The sequence below is a fragment of the Fundulus heteroclitus genome, chromosome 15 (assembly GCF_011125445.2).
Source record: "Fundulus heteroclitus isolate FHET01 chromosome 15, MU-UCD_Fhet_4.1, whole genome shotgun sequence".
NCBI classification, from domain to species: Eukaryota; Metazoa; Chordata; class Actinopteri; order Cyprinodontiformes; family Fundulidae; genus Fundulus; species Fundulus heteroclitus.
In genome coordinates, this window is record NC_046375.1 from 7,431,462 (window position 1) to 7,445,720 (window position 14,259).

Below are 14,259 nucleotides of genomic sequence, written 5' to 3' on the forward strand. Positions count from 1 at the left end.
CTATTTTGTCGACATCGACAAGAACTCAGGGGAACGTTGGACTCTTTAGAACATCTTTATTTCTATGAAGTGCCTGGCATTGTTGACTCTCAAACGATTTACAGTGTTACATTACAGAGAGTCCGTGGGATGGTAAACACCCTCCTCCTGTGAGGTCAACCCCATGATAAGAGTCAGGAGCGTAACGCGTTCACACAACACAGACTTTTTACACTCTATGAAATCTTCAACCACCTCAAGATTTTACAGCATGCAACGGCTGAAAAAACACGGTCAGCAAAACCAGAATATCTGCCGCTGATCCAGTCACACTGAATGCTTCTTTTTCACTTGCGACCCCGTGTAAACACGATATTTATTTTTCAGTTGCTGGACTCCGGTGGATGGGGGATTTGGTTATTTTTTTGTTTAGGGCGACACTCAGGTTCCTGTATAGTGACACGTGTGGGGGGGGAGTGGAGGGGTTCTCATATTTTTCCAACACAGAAATAATCACAGACATGAACACCAAAAATACTTTCATCACTTGCATGAAGCAGACATAAACGTGGCCAGAGAGCCACAGGATAAATAGCATGATGAGCGTGGAACTGCAGAGGCCTTCACTCAAACAGTAGGTCCTCGTCTGTCTCCTCCATCAGCATGTTGGCGGGCTCGGCGACGGGTCCGAGGGCGGCCAGCCGGGCGGCGATCTCCAGCTCTGTCCTTTCCCTGAGCTGCTTCTTCTTCTCTTGGATTTTCTTCAGCCTGTTGGGCAAGAAAAAAAATTAGTTTTGGGTTTTTTTCTTCTTCTTTTTGTTCAGCACTTTGGTCAGTTCCTGTTGTTTTTAAAGTGCTTTATAAATAAAGTTGCCGTGGCTTTACAAAGTATGATGCAAAGGCATGCCGCACTTTTTAGATTTTTCTTTTCAAAGATTTTAAAAGACCACGCATTCCTTCCACTTAACAGTTAACTAACTACATTGTGTTGTTTTATATAAAATCCTAATAAAAAAATTTCATGGGGACATGAACATTTTTCTGTCTGTGACTCAGGTCTGCACCAAACTAATTTAATGTTCAAAAGCAAAACCTGTGTTAAAGCAGGACATGGTTTTTACCTGTAGAACTCCTCCCTTTCTCGCTCATCCAGCTCCGTGATGATGTACGTGAGAGTGCGGTCGATCCTTGGAATAATCACTGCCGAGCGAAAGCAAAGAAAAACAAATGAATAAATAATCAAACAAACAAGAAATGACAACCTTTCTCAAAAAGGGCTTTTAATAATGCTCCTGCACTGCAAAAACTGAACTAGAAATAAGTCAAATCTTCTCAAAATGAGTGCATCTATCCTTGATTTGAGCAGGTAAATAAGATGATCTGCCAATGGAACAAGATTTTTGCACTTAAAATAAGAACAACTCATCTCCATCGTCTTATTTGAAGTGCAGGATGTCTAATTATCTTATTTCAGGGGTCTAAATACTCATTCCATTGGCAGATAATCTTATTTACCTGCTCAAAGCCAGGGTAAATACACTAACTTTAAGAATATTTTACTTATTTTTAGATCTGTTTTTTGCAGTGTGATCTTTAGGTTACCATGCTCGATGGCATTCACACGGCGATTGGTGATCTTAATGGCTTCATCCAGCGTGACGAAAGACGTCTGCGGACACAAAAAGGGAACATGTGTCACTTTTCTCTTAAACACAGCTGGAATTTAAAAAAAATGTTGCAGAAATGAAAGAAAACTGGGCAACGGGAATGTAGATTTGTAACGGCAGCCCCTACCTGTAAGGATGCCAACTCCACCAGCAGCTCCACCGCTCTGGCGTAGTTCCTCTTCAGCCTGGAGAGCTGCTCTCCTCCCCTGGCCAGACCGGTGAGTTCATAACCTGACGGAGACACACAGGAAAGGGTCAGTGCCCAAAAGGCGAGCCGAGCTGAGAAAAACCGCACTCCGCTTACTGTCTCCGCCTTCTTGGTAGTGTTCGAAAACCGGAAGGGTCACACCTGGAAGAAACAAATTCAGAGCGCGTGAGAGCGTCCCGGCGACTCGCAGCGGCGATCTGAACGAAAGATTCCGGACGCCGACCTGCCACGTTGTCCTTTTTGGCCCGGACCTTCACCTGGGCTTTGTTGACGTTCTGGATAATGGTCGTGCTGCGAAGAAGTGAGAGTCGGCTCGACGGATCTGCTCCAAAACCGAGCGCGTCAGCGGCGCAATCGTGCAATACCTTACCTGAAGTCTCCGGCCGCAAACTTGGCCTCGGCTAAAGAGAACGCCGCCTCTCTCATCACCTCTCCCATCTTGGTTTTAGTCTAAAGAAGCAGAAGAAAGTACATTTTAGCGCCTGATGAAAGGACAAATGAAAGCAGAGAGACTTGCTACTCCACTGACTTCAATGATTTTACGAAGGATCTGACGGAAGCGCATGGAGAGGGCGTCGGACTTCTTCTTGAGCAGGCTGCGGCCGGTCTGCGCTCCTTTCAGCCGAGCCTTCATGATGGTCTGAGCCCTGCAAACACGAGGGAAACACACACTTATAGCCGTGGACTATTACTGCTTTTCAGGCCCATCAGCTGCTGAGTTTAGCAACTGTAACGGCTGAAAGTGGGACGGTTCCTTTGAAAAATCCACATCGTAGTTCTTGTTTTGTTTTTTTCAGAATTGTTCACTGCAAAAAACAGATCTAAAAATAAGTAAAATATTCTTAAAGTTAGTGTATTTACCCTGGCTTTGAGCAGGTAAATAAGATTATCTGCCAATGGAATGAGTATTTTGACCCCTAAAATAAGATAATTAGACATCCTGCACTTCAAATAAGACGATGGAGATGAGTTGTTCTTATTTTAAGTGCAAAAATCTTGTTCCATTGGCAGATCATCTTATTTACCTGCTCAAATCAAGGACAGATACACTCATTTTGAGAAGATTTGACTTATTTCTAGTTCAGTTTTTGCAGTGTTCCCACAAATTTAAATTCAAATCATACTGATGGAGAACTAGGGCGAGTACAGGAAGTTTGGATTTGAATCTTTTAGGGGGAGAATAGCTTGTCTGGTCGCCGTCTCATCCTCCTGGATTATCTGTCCTTTCTTTGCCGTCTTTTACATGAACTGCCTTTTAGTTTTGGTTGTTATCCTCACGCAAGTCCACCATGAACAATGCAAAAACAGAACTAAAAATGAGTAATATGTTCTTAAAATGAGTATATCTGTCCTTGATTTGAGCAGGTAAATAAGATGATCTGCCAATGGAATAATACTTTTGCACTTAAAATAGGAACAACTCTTTGCCATCATCTTATTTCAAGTGCAGGGTGTCTAATTATCTTATTTTAGGGGTCAAAATACTCATTCCATTGGCAGATAATATTATTTACCTGCTCAAACCTAGGACAAAAACACAAATTTTAAGAACATTTTGCTTATTTTTAGATCCGTTTTTGCAGTGAAACAAAGTGTGGATCCATACGACCTGGAGAACACGCGGTATTCCAAAAAGTCTTCTGAGATGTTAACCCCGTCAGTATATTTGAACAGAGATCCAGCGGTCCGTTCTTATCTGCGGAGAGCATGAACCGTGGACTTCTGCGTGTCCGTGCAGCAACTCTTAGGATCGTTCCTCCAAGAAGTGAGAAAAACCTCCTTCAAGGGTTTTAAAAATGGTTCTTTTTGGGGGAAGTTTCCCCACATCCAAACCCAACGGTCCCATGCTGAAACAGACGTGCCAAACTTATCCTCAAAACGAGCAGAAGTTAACAGTAATGGTTTCCATCTGGCCTCAGCGTTACAGTACCCATGCAAAAGGATCCATGGCTGGAGGTTTTCCACATTTTATCCCATTATAGACCACAATCTTCAGTGTAATTGGTCGACATTTTACGACAGACCAAAAACAAAGCAGTGCATATTCCAAAAAAAAAGTAAAAAACAAAACAACTGGACTTGTTTTCCGTAGTTTGAAGACGTTTCACTTCCTATCCAGGAAGCTTTCTCAATTCAAAAAGTCTGGAGTAATGTGGAGTATCAGGTTTTATTACTCCAGACTTTTTGAATTGAGAAAGCTTCCTCGATAGGAAGCGAAACGTCTTCAAACTACGGAAAACAAGTCCAGTTGTTTTGTTTTTTACTTCTTTTGGAATGACCATGACCTGGATGACTGAGAATCTTCAACAGCAAAACGGTGCATAATTGTGGAGTGGAAGGAAAAGAGTAGGTTTCATTTTTCTTCTTCTTTTTTTTACCGATTAAAAATCTTAAAAGTATTGTGTGCATATTTACTTTATCCCTTTTTTTTACTTTCATGTCCCTAAAACAAGGCACGAGGATTTTACTTGCATAGCAATAATCATACATAAAGCAATCCAAAGCGGAAATCATATAGGAAATCAAATGAAACTTTGTGTAACCACTAAATAAAATCCCGTGCAGCCAGTTGCTTGAAGAAGCAACAGAATCCACCTGTTTGTAATTGAATCGGAGAGAAACAGATCGGAGAGAAAGTCGCGGAGAGGTTCATCTGAAGATGAAAGGTGAACGGCACGACGACAAACCTGGGAAACAGCAAAGACCCTGGGCAAGAAGAGCATGCATCAAAGATGCAGGCGACTCTGGAGCAGCTGCAGCACCCCACGGCTCAGGTGGGAGAAGCCGCTGATGGGGCTAGCTTTTAGCTGTGCACCCTGCACATCTGGAAAAAGCAGCAAGAGGTTTCTCGGAAGCCATTAGGAGTCTGATTCTTCAGTTTGCAATGAGCTATGCGGGGGTCAGATCAGATGGACGAAGGCTGAACGCTTTGGTCTGCATGTATAATGGGAAGAACTAGCACTTCACGTCCCCCTGGACATGCCAGTGAAACACAGCGGGAGCAGCATCATGCTCTGGGGATGCTTTTCTTCAGCAGGAAGAGGGAAGCCGGTTAATGGAAAAATGAACGAAGACGTTTCATCCATCCTAATCTTTAAAACGAAATATATTTTAATAGAGTCAAAAAAAAGAGCACCAGACTGAGACAGCAGGACAGTTGTATACTGATTTATGCTGGTCTATTCCATAAAACCACAATAAAATACACCGCAGTTTCTGGCCGTGGCGTGATGAATACCTCACACGTAGATGTGATGCTAGAAACATCCCATGACCCCAGAAGGACTCTTCCTCTTTTTTTAAAAACAGCCATCTGGCCTTTGCTATAAACTGTCACGGCGCTAAACAAAATGTCAGCCCGTCTTTGGAGAAATGATCGTCATTCTCGGCCACAGAGAAGCGAAAACAACGAAGCACATGAATTTTTTTTACGTTATAATGACAACCTTTAAACAAAACACGGGCAGCTTACATCCTGGAGGGGAATACGTCGATCCTGTCCTTTGCAGACATCTTCTCGTCTTTAAGTCGACAGCGGCTGTCTTCTGTTTACACTGTCGGTGTGAGCTGCACCCTGTCGGGATACTTTGAACCCCTGTTAACAATAATGTCAGTAAAATATGACAAAAAACGTTTCCATGCAGGATTAAGCGCACAGACGGAGCTAATGGTCGTGATCTTGTCCGCGGTGATCAGCTGAGGCCCCCGCCTGGTCATGTGACTTGCCTCCCCAGAGCTCGCTGTGCGCATGCGCGTGCCGCGAGCCCTCGCGAATCCTTTCCGGGTCGAGCAATCTTAGCACACCCCATGAACGCGAGCTAGCGGGCCCGACTTGTCATCCCGAAAACGCCAGAAAAAACCGACCGAGGGACATTCAGACGCGTTCAGCGCAGAAACCGCCAGTTTACCGTCGCGTAACCACATGACACAGGTGAGTGTTGCCCGGCGACGGAGACGTTCAGGCCCGCCGGGAGACGGGCGCTGCTAACGGCTAGCTAGCCCGGGCTGGAGGCGCATGTGATTTGGAAACCGGGTTGCTAGCATCGAAGCTAACAGATGAGAAAGTGGCTGTTTTTTTTTTTCTTCCCTCCCCGCATCACCTTTTAATAAAACCATCGTTGTGCTTTTCGCCGAGGCGCCACAGATTGAACCAGAGTTTCTGCTTCGGTAATGATTCTGTTTGTGTCTCAGTGTTTGTTCGTCTCTGAGCTCACACTGCTTTAAAAAAGAAAAGGAAGATTTGTCAGCGTTGCATCATCCCATTCAAACAGAAAACTACTTGTAAAAAAGAAATACTTGATTTTAAGTAGGCAAAAACGCTAATCTACACAAATGCCTCGTTAAATCTTGGAGGGATGGGGTTGTTTTTCGTGTTGGGTTGTAAAGACATTTCATTCTCCTGCAACTGATGAGCAGAATTAGCATCCTCTCGCCTAGATTTCCGTATGTAAATGTTCTTATTTAATGGACAAAAAAACACATCTGTTGTTGTTTAATATAAAGGAAAACCACCTACTAGTGGTTCTGGCCTTTTTTGCTTTCTCTCATTAGCTGTAAATGTAAAACATCAGCTTTAAAATCCTGGTAAGAAATTAAATGTTTCTGTCAACTTTACCTTTTCATAACCCTTTTTAAAATAAAAACAAAGAAAACAAACAGTTGACCAAACTCCTGCACAAAGTGTAAAGTCGTCAGTGACTTACTTAGAATATTTGAGCTGCTATAAAATACATCCAGATAAAATAATACATCAGAATAATTATAGTTTGCACATTAAAGTATATAATGCTAAATTAGAACTTAAAATTAATAAACCCGGGTTGTTTTAATTAATAAATGGTGTGTGTGGAGATTCAGAACGACCAATAACTGTAGAACTGGATGCTGGAATCAGCAGGATTGCTGCATAAGTGGGATTATATCCTGAAGCTCGTTTTTGATCAAAAGTTTTAGAGCGGCATTTTGCAGCATTTGAGTTTCTCTAGAGTTCGGCCTGCAGAGATTTACAGTAACCCTAACGAGGTGTTATATAAGCAAGAACTGCGTTCTCAAAAATCTTTGATGGAGAACTTACCTTCCTGCACCGAGCTGTCAAATTCAAAGGAGCCGTCAAAGATTAAAACAAGCTGTCCAAACCGATTGGAGCCTAAATGGCCTACCTTCAAAACAATTTACGGTCAGACTGAACAAACATAACATTTTCACCGTTCTTTCTGCTAGAAAGTGCATCTCCATACTAGGGCTGAACGATAATTCAATAACAATATATATTGATCGATAAACGTATATCGATGAAAGGGTCAATAAAAATTCAATAGAATAACTTTTTTTTTTTCCTTTTCCATTCTAGCCATATAGGTTAATATCACAGTCGTTACATCCTCCCAGCCAATCATAAATGTAGACCCAAGAACGCTACGCCACCTTCAAAGAGTTCAGAGAGAGCACTTTCTTTTTTAAGAACTTGCAGTTTTGGTAAAACTTTGTTTGAATTCAGTAAGTAGGTCGTTAAGCAACAGCGTAAAATGGCCAGGACTGCACTTAAAATACATGTTTTGAATGAGTTAATAATTATCGATCAATATAATTTCTATTTTATCTATATGCTTTTTTTCCTATATCGTCCAGCACTACTCCATCCCTAGCTGTAGATCCCCGAGACACAATTACAAGGCTTTAAAGGAACCACGACTGTCCACTGAGGTAGATTTGAAGGTTAACAGGAAAGGGGAAAAGTAATGATAAACTTTTTGTAAATTGACCCAAAGAGAAGCATCAGTGATCTAAAGGTGATGCAGGGCTAAACTCAGCCATGTGTTTCACACAGGTTGGAGGAGATTTCCTGAATGGACCGTAACTCGTGTTTTATTAACAGGTTGTTGCTTCTAAGCACCTGTTCAGCTCAGATAAGAAACGCTGGCGCCTTTTCCTCCGCTTTGCTGCCGGTCAGATAAACTGCCACGTCAAACAGCTTCAATTCTCCTTCTATTTAAAGCGTAAATATACAAAGTAATGCTAAAGAGCAGAGAAAACCAGAGCAGTGCAATAAACAGAGCCGAAAAGATCGATAAGAAATGCAATCCATGTAATTTGGTTGGATTTTAAGCAAGTTATTACAATTTTTGCTTTATTTTTAAAGGAGTATGACTATTTCCTTTTTTGTTCATCTAGCATTCATCTTAGTCCCACCAATGCTGAACTACTTCTTAATGCCAGCAAGACTTGTTTATATGAATGTAAATCAATCGATTAGTTATTTGTTTTTTTCTTTAAAAATGATATACTTATACTGGAAATATAAAATGTTTTCTTGAAGATCAGACATGTTTCTGCGATAACGGCACCTCTGCAGCAGCCTGAATTAAATACTTGAAAGAAAATGAAGAGATTATGTTATAAATGATGGCAGATTTGTAGATTTGTACTACTCTTTTTGTGTTTTTGTTTCCAAATATATTCACTCTCCGTGGGGGAAATAAACAATTTTCTCTGAGATGTTCATCTCCATCTTCTGTAGAAAGCCGGCTGGCGGCCGTGTCAGCGTAGCCTAGTGGTGAAATCTGTCCCCCCGCCTGTTCCCTCGCAGCGATGCCGGGTCTCAGCTGTAGGTTTTACCAGCACCGGTTCCCAGAGGTGGAGGACGTCGTGATGGTGAACGTCCGGTCCATCGCCGAGATGGGCGCCTACGTCAGCCTCCTGGAGTACAACAACATCGAGGGCATGATCCTCCTGAGCGAGCTGTCGCGCCGACGTATCCGCTCCATCAACAAGCTCATCCGCATCGGCCGCAACGAGTGCGTCGTCGTCATCCGAGTCGACAAGGAGAAAGGTGAGAGGGGACAATTACAATTCCAAATAATCGCATCCGCTTGCTTGTCAAAGTCCTGATGCAGTCACAACCCTCGTCTGACCATGTGCATTGAGAAGATTCCCAGTCATCTCAGCCTCGTCTGAATGTCTTTGGATGTGCATCAAAACATTTGTTGTTTAAATGATTCTATGTTTCTGAATGGTAACCTTGAATAGAAAGAAATAAAAGAATAGAAGCAGCTCCAGCATGAGATATAAGCATTAAAAAATCAGATTTTTAAATGATGTAGCGGAAAGAACGAGCAGATCCAGACGCTTCCATCCAGATGCAGATGTCTGCTGCCGAGATTCAGGGATAACAGACAAAAACGTTCATTTATCCCTAAAGTAATTAGATTTAAGTAATATATTGTGATTTGTGTTTGGACCTCCCACAATTGCTCTTAATAACTTTGGCTTGAAAATATTCAAACAAACCACTTTGTTTTTAATTATAAATATTGTAACAAATGCAAGTTTAACCTTTTTTTTTTTATTATTCCACAAAAGAATGACACTAAAGGTATCAGTTAAAATCTTTAGATCTAGATTTCTTATCATTTTAGTTGAAACTGTTTTTCTTTTTTTTTTTATAAATGTTAAGATCATATGAAAGAAAATGTATTTATCCTTTTTTTCTTTTGCAAACATTATTTTTTTTTTTCATTTTTAAAACCTAAAAAATTAAAATGATGGTCCCATTTAAAATTACAACACATATCTATATAAATAGGATTAAAATGCTCTTTTTTCCCCCCCAGGAGCTCATGTAGTATTTGCGGTTATAAACTAGTTTTATTTAGCTTTAGTTTTATTTATTTAGCTAAAACTGGCTCTTTGGATAGGAAAGGTTGCAGATATTTGCTCTACAGGACAATAAAGATTCTTTATGCCTTTCTAAAAGGCTTGTTTGTCAGATTAAAAGTACCTTTTTAATCTGAAAAAAAAGAAACTTTCATTAAGTCCCCATTTCTGCATGAACATTTTTCCTTTTTTTTTTTTTGGTCTGATGCAATATTCTAGTTTTAAATGCTGTGTTTTTATTAGCTAGAGGTGGAACTTTTCAATAATACTCTAATATGTTAAATATGACTGTAGCGTGGAATCAGTGTTAGTCTCTTTGTTTTAGCTTGGTTTTGTCTTTTTACTTGGTTTAATCTGGTAGAGACACGCTCTAGTGTGAATAAAAGTAAAAATAACCCTGGACTGTGTGTTATAAATGTAATTGAAGGTTAATTTTGATAAACATCCAGAAGCAGGTGGTCTCTTTTGTGTGATGTAATCGCTCCCAGTCTGCTCATCAGAAAGCATTTTTTTAATGTTAATTATAGATTTTGTTGCACTAGTGGCCTATTTCCATGTCTTTTTAGACGGGAAGACACAGAAAGAAAATGGAAGTCCTGAGTCCAGGAGTCATGTCCAGGGCAGCTGCTTCGAGGATTATTAACCTTTACTACCAGAATGAGTGTATTTTAACTTTGGCAGGACATATTGTTGTTTTTTTATCATTGCATTAATTTTTTTTTTTAAATATTATATTGTAGATTTGGTGGTTTTGTTTGTTTGCCTTCGGGATTGCAGGTTGAAACTTTTTTTTTATATATATATATATATAAAATGCTGCTGCTGATTGGTTAACAGGAACTAGAAATGGGACGGTGTAACTCCAGTTCTTGTTCCTTACAGGTTTGAATTTAACACTTTTCTTGTTTTTAAGGGTCCTCGTTGTCTTGTCCCATCATATTTAAACATCCTTTGAAACATCACACGTCCACAGAAACGCTAAGATCTTAGACGATCTGAGGTCCCGTCAGAAAAGTAGAGCTTCACCGTTTCTGAGCTGCTCATGACCGTCCTCTTCTGTGGCGTTTGAATTAAATGAATTACACTTTTTAAATTTCTTGTATTTCAGGCTCTTCCTGTACGTCATGCGTCGCCCCCTTTCTTTCAGACTCCCGATAGATTGTGTTTACGAACACAAATAAATTACTTGATTAAGATTTTACTCCCGTTTAATCAGATTTGTTTTGTAAAATTGCAGAAAAAAAGCTTACTGTATAAAACTGACGCTGCTTTTCATCCCCTCCCCCCCCTCCAGGATACATCGATTTATCAAAAAGACGAGTTTCGCCTGAGGAGGCCATCAAGTGTGAAGACAAGTTTACCAAATCTAAAACTGTAAGTTATACGGCTCGTTCGTCTTCTCCTCATCCACATATTTGTCCTCCTGAAGATGATTAAAGCATCGCAGCGAGATAATTTTTGTTTTGGCTGATTGTGGATGATTTGATGATTTGGCCGCGTTGTCCCGGCAGGTGTACAGCATCCTGCGACACGTGGCCGAGGTGCTGGAGTACACGAAGGACGAGCAGCTAGAAAGCCTGTACCAGCGCACCGCCTGGGTCTTCGACGAGAAGTACAAGCGGCCCGGCTACGGCGCCTACGACGTCTTCAAGCAGGCCGTGTCGTGAGTGCCACACAAAAAGGCTGAGCGCGGCGGCTGTCTTGTGTCCGCGTTCCTAAAGCGAATGCTCCGTTCCGACAGGGACCCCAGCATCCTGGACGGCCTGGATTTAACGGAGGAGGAGCGCGCCGTCCTGATCGACAACATCAACAGGCGGCTAACACCCCAGGCCGTCAAAATCAGAGCAGGTCGGTTCTAGGGCTGAACGCTTTTGGAAAATAATCTAATTACGATTTTTTTTTTTTTGATTTTTTTTTTATTTATTTATTTATTTATTTTTTCTTAAAATTGCGATTTAATACGATTTTTTTCCATTTTGATTTATAATGTCTTTTTAAACATTTTTTTTCCAGTTTGATTTATGTCTTTTTAAACATATACAAACAACAAATCATTTTGTTTCCTCGCTGTGCAGATTAGTTGCTAAAAGACCCACAGCATCTAAACTCAGAGCAGAAATGATTGTGTTCTGCCTACAATATATTTCAACCAAAATTGCTATTTTGACTTTTCTCTGCGTTAACTACAAGCAACAAAAATGGCGTCTAAATAAAGATGTTTGTAAACAAAGACTATTTAAAACAAGAACTTTTAATGTTTCTATTAATCAGAATATTGTTCAAGAGAACAGCTTTTAATTGATTTGGACATCAATCCTTGTTGAACATAAAGTGCAACCAACAAGCAAGTCTATGTATTAAACTGATTGACCTGTACTTAATGCTATGTATGATTATATAAACTCTAAAATAAGTAATAAAATTAGATTATCTCACTGCTGCAACCGTCTTCCCTTCCATGTGGAGGCAAACCCACTTTAAACATTTTACCAACACCTAATGGACGTGTCTAATTCCCTAATTGTTACAGAGCCAAAAATTGCAGACTCTGCGATTTGGAAATTGCGTTTTTTAAATCGCGATTATATTGAAAATGGGATTAATTGTTCAGCCCTAGTCGGTTCCAGTTTCCCAGGGGCAGCCACCGCCGGGTAAAATGAGCCGCGGGTGAATTTGTTTTCCCTCCTCTTCCTGCAGACATCGAAGTCGCGTGCTACGGGTATGAGGGCATCGACGCGGTGAAAGAAGCTCTGAGGGCCGGACTGGGCTGCTCCACAGAGGTCATGCCCATCAAGGTGACGCCTCGGCCAAATGACCTCCACCTTGGTGTCTAATGGCTGCCACTGCAGCTGACTGTTGTGCTTTCGTCCCCTGCAGATCAACCTGATCGCTCCCCCTCGCTACGTGATGACCACGACCACCCTGGAGCGGACAGAGGGTCTGTCTGTCCTCAACCAGGCCATGGCCGCTATCAAGGAGAAGATCGAGGAGAAGAGAGGCGTCTTTAACATCCAGATGGAGGTGAGTGGTTTCACTTCCTTTAGAGGGACCAAATGTTTATCTATCTTTGGAGAGAACTGGTGGTTAACGTGAAGAGGACCAGCGATCCGGTGACCCTGACAGTGAGGAGGGCTGTAGGTACCTGGGAGGTTCCTAAAAATGAGTAAAATGTTCTTAAAGTCAGTGTACCTGTCCTAGATTTGAGCAGGTAAATAAGATGATCTGCCAGAAGATCAGTACGCCGCTTCAGGAGAAATGAGACTTTCTTTTTTAAGAAGCAAAGTTTTTCCTGTTTCTTTTTATTAATACCAAGAGCAGCAAATGTCCCTTAACACATTTACGGTACTTTGAGGCTGTAGACATGGAGAATATTTGAATGTAATCCCTATAGGAGCTGTGAAGTGACTTTCCACCCTAAGCGTTGCAGTTCTGTTTTTAAATAGACCAAATCACTGATTTTAGCATGAAAAGGAAAACGAAGATCTTGTTCAGACTTCCCCTGCTGGCAGGAAAATTAACTCTAATCTGATGAAGATGGATTAACCAGTCTGGACATTTATGACCATGTGGCTCTGTTTGCAGCCTTAACTTCCCTTTTTCCTCACCCCCGATAAGCCACTTGTTTTAGACTTGTATGTAATTTCACATAGTCATTCCTGCTGTTGTAAACGGTGGGTAAATTACATTAACATGCTTGTATGAACTGTCACTTTGTATCTGAAATACAATTGAAACATATCAGGCTTTGTAGTTGTACGGTCTTGTAATACCCAGTAAATTTCTGTACTTATTTAACAAAGTGGTATTTCCAGGCTGAAAGGTTTCCACTCTGTGTACATAAATCAAACTGTGAACCGTCTCCCGCAGCCCAAGGTGGTGACGGACACGGATGAGACCGAGCTCGCCCGGCAGCTGGAGAGGTTAGAAAGGGAGAACGCCGAGGTGGACGGAGACGACGACGCCGAGGAGATGGAGGCCAAAACCGAGGACTGAAGAGAGGAAAAGTGTGGACAGGCCTGCGTCGATCAGTTTAACTTTCAGGTTGCAGTCATTTTATTACTCAATAGGCAGAAGCAAAGGATCTGCTTAACCCCAACATGAACACAAGGACGGCTAAACAAGCTTAACAGCAGTATAGCTTCTATCTGAATAAACAAAAGCTGCTCAAACGGTGGCCTTCGTCTACCTTTCTGCTTCAGAGCGCAGCGTCCACGGCTCCATCTCTGACCGAAGGGACCCAAGAAGCTCGTCTACCTACAGCTATTCATTTGTGACGTTATCTTCCAGCTCAAGGGTGTTTTACCAGCAAGACCCGCTCTTTGTGTAGCTCACACGAAATCAATAAAGTTCTGGCAATTTTCATTTCAATGTGTGTGTCGTTCAGTGAAATGAGAAAACAAACAAATCTGCAGCATGAGTGCTTTCCTTGAACAGGAGTTAGCTGTAGCAAGTATTTGGTGCTAAAAGCGGGAGAAAGAAAGCTGCACACACTTTAAAAAAAAAAATCTTTTAATCAAATGTTCACCATTACAAAAAAAAAAAAAATCACAACTCCAAAAAGACATTTTTTCCTGTTCTTAGCTCCATTTCATAGTGGTTAGGGTGTGTGTGCTTTTTATTCCTCCCAGGATTCAGTCCTGCTGAGGCGGTTCGTTGACAGACGTGTCTAATTAAACAGGAATGTGATAAAAGGCTCAAGTTGTCGATTCCCTAATAAATACCCCTGTTAAAAAAAAAAAAAAAAAAAAAAAG

General features: G+C 41.3%; 2 protein-coding genes across 2 annotated transcripts; one reads left to right on the forward strand and one right to left on the reverse strand.

Moving 5' to 3' along the window:
* Positions 1–39: 39 nt before the first annotated feature.
* Positions 40–5,572, reverse strand: atp6v1d (ATPase H+ transporting V1 subunit D). The gene is made up of 9 exons (XM_012869048.2): positions 5,327–5,572; positions 2,384–2,501; positions 2,225–2,304; positions 2,078–2,145; positions 1,951–1,995; positions 1,774–1,877; positions 1,582–1,648; positions 1,101–1,179; positions 40–747 (listed from the first exon to the last, which is right to left on the reverse strand). Exons 1-9 carry the CDS (start codon positions 5,365–5,367, stop codon positions 603–605), a joined length of 747 nt encoding a protein of 248 aa, XP_012724502.2. The 5' UTR covers positions 5,368–5,572; the 3' UTR covers positions 40–602.
* A 62-nt stretch (positions 5,573–5,634) lies between these two features.
* Positions 5,635–13,875, forward strand: eif2s1b (eukaryotic translation initiation factor 2, subunit 1 alpha b). Its single transcript, XM_012869047.3, has 8 exons — positions 5,635–5,785; positions 8,441–8,683; positions 10,802–10,881; positions 11,019–11,170; positions 11,249–11,355; positions 12,205–12,302; positions 12,385–12,528; positions 13,375–13,875. The coding sequence occupies exons 2-8, from the start codon at positions 8,443–8,445 to the stop codon at positions 13,498–13,500; spliced, it is 948 nt and encodes a 315-aa protein (XP_012724501.1). The 5' UTR covers positions 5,635–5,785; positions 8,441–8,442; the 3' UTR covers positions 13,501–13,875.
* The last annotated feature ends 384 nt before the right edge of the window (positions 13,876–14,259 follow it).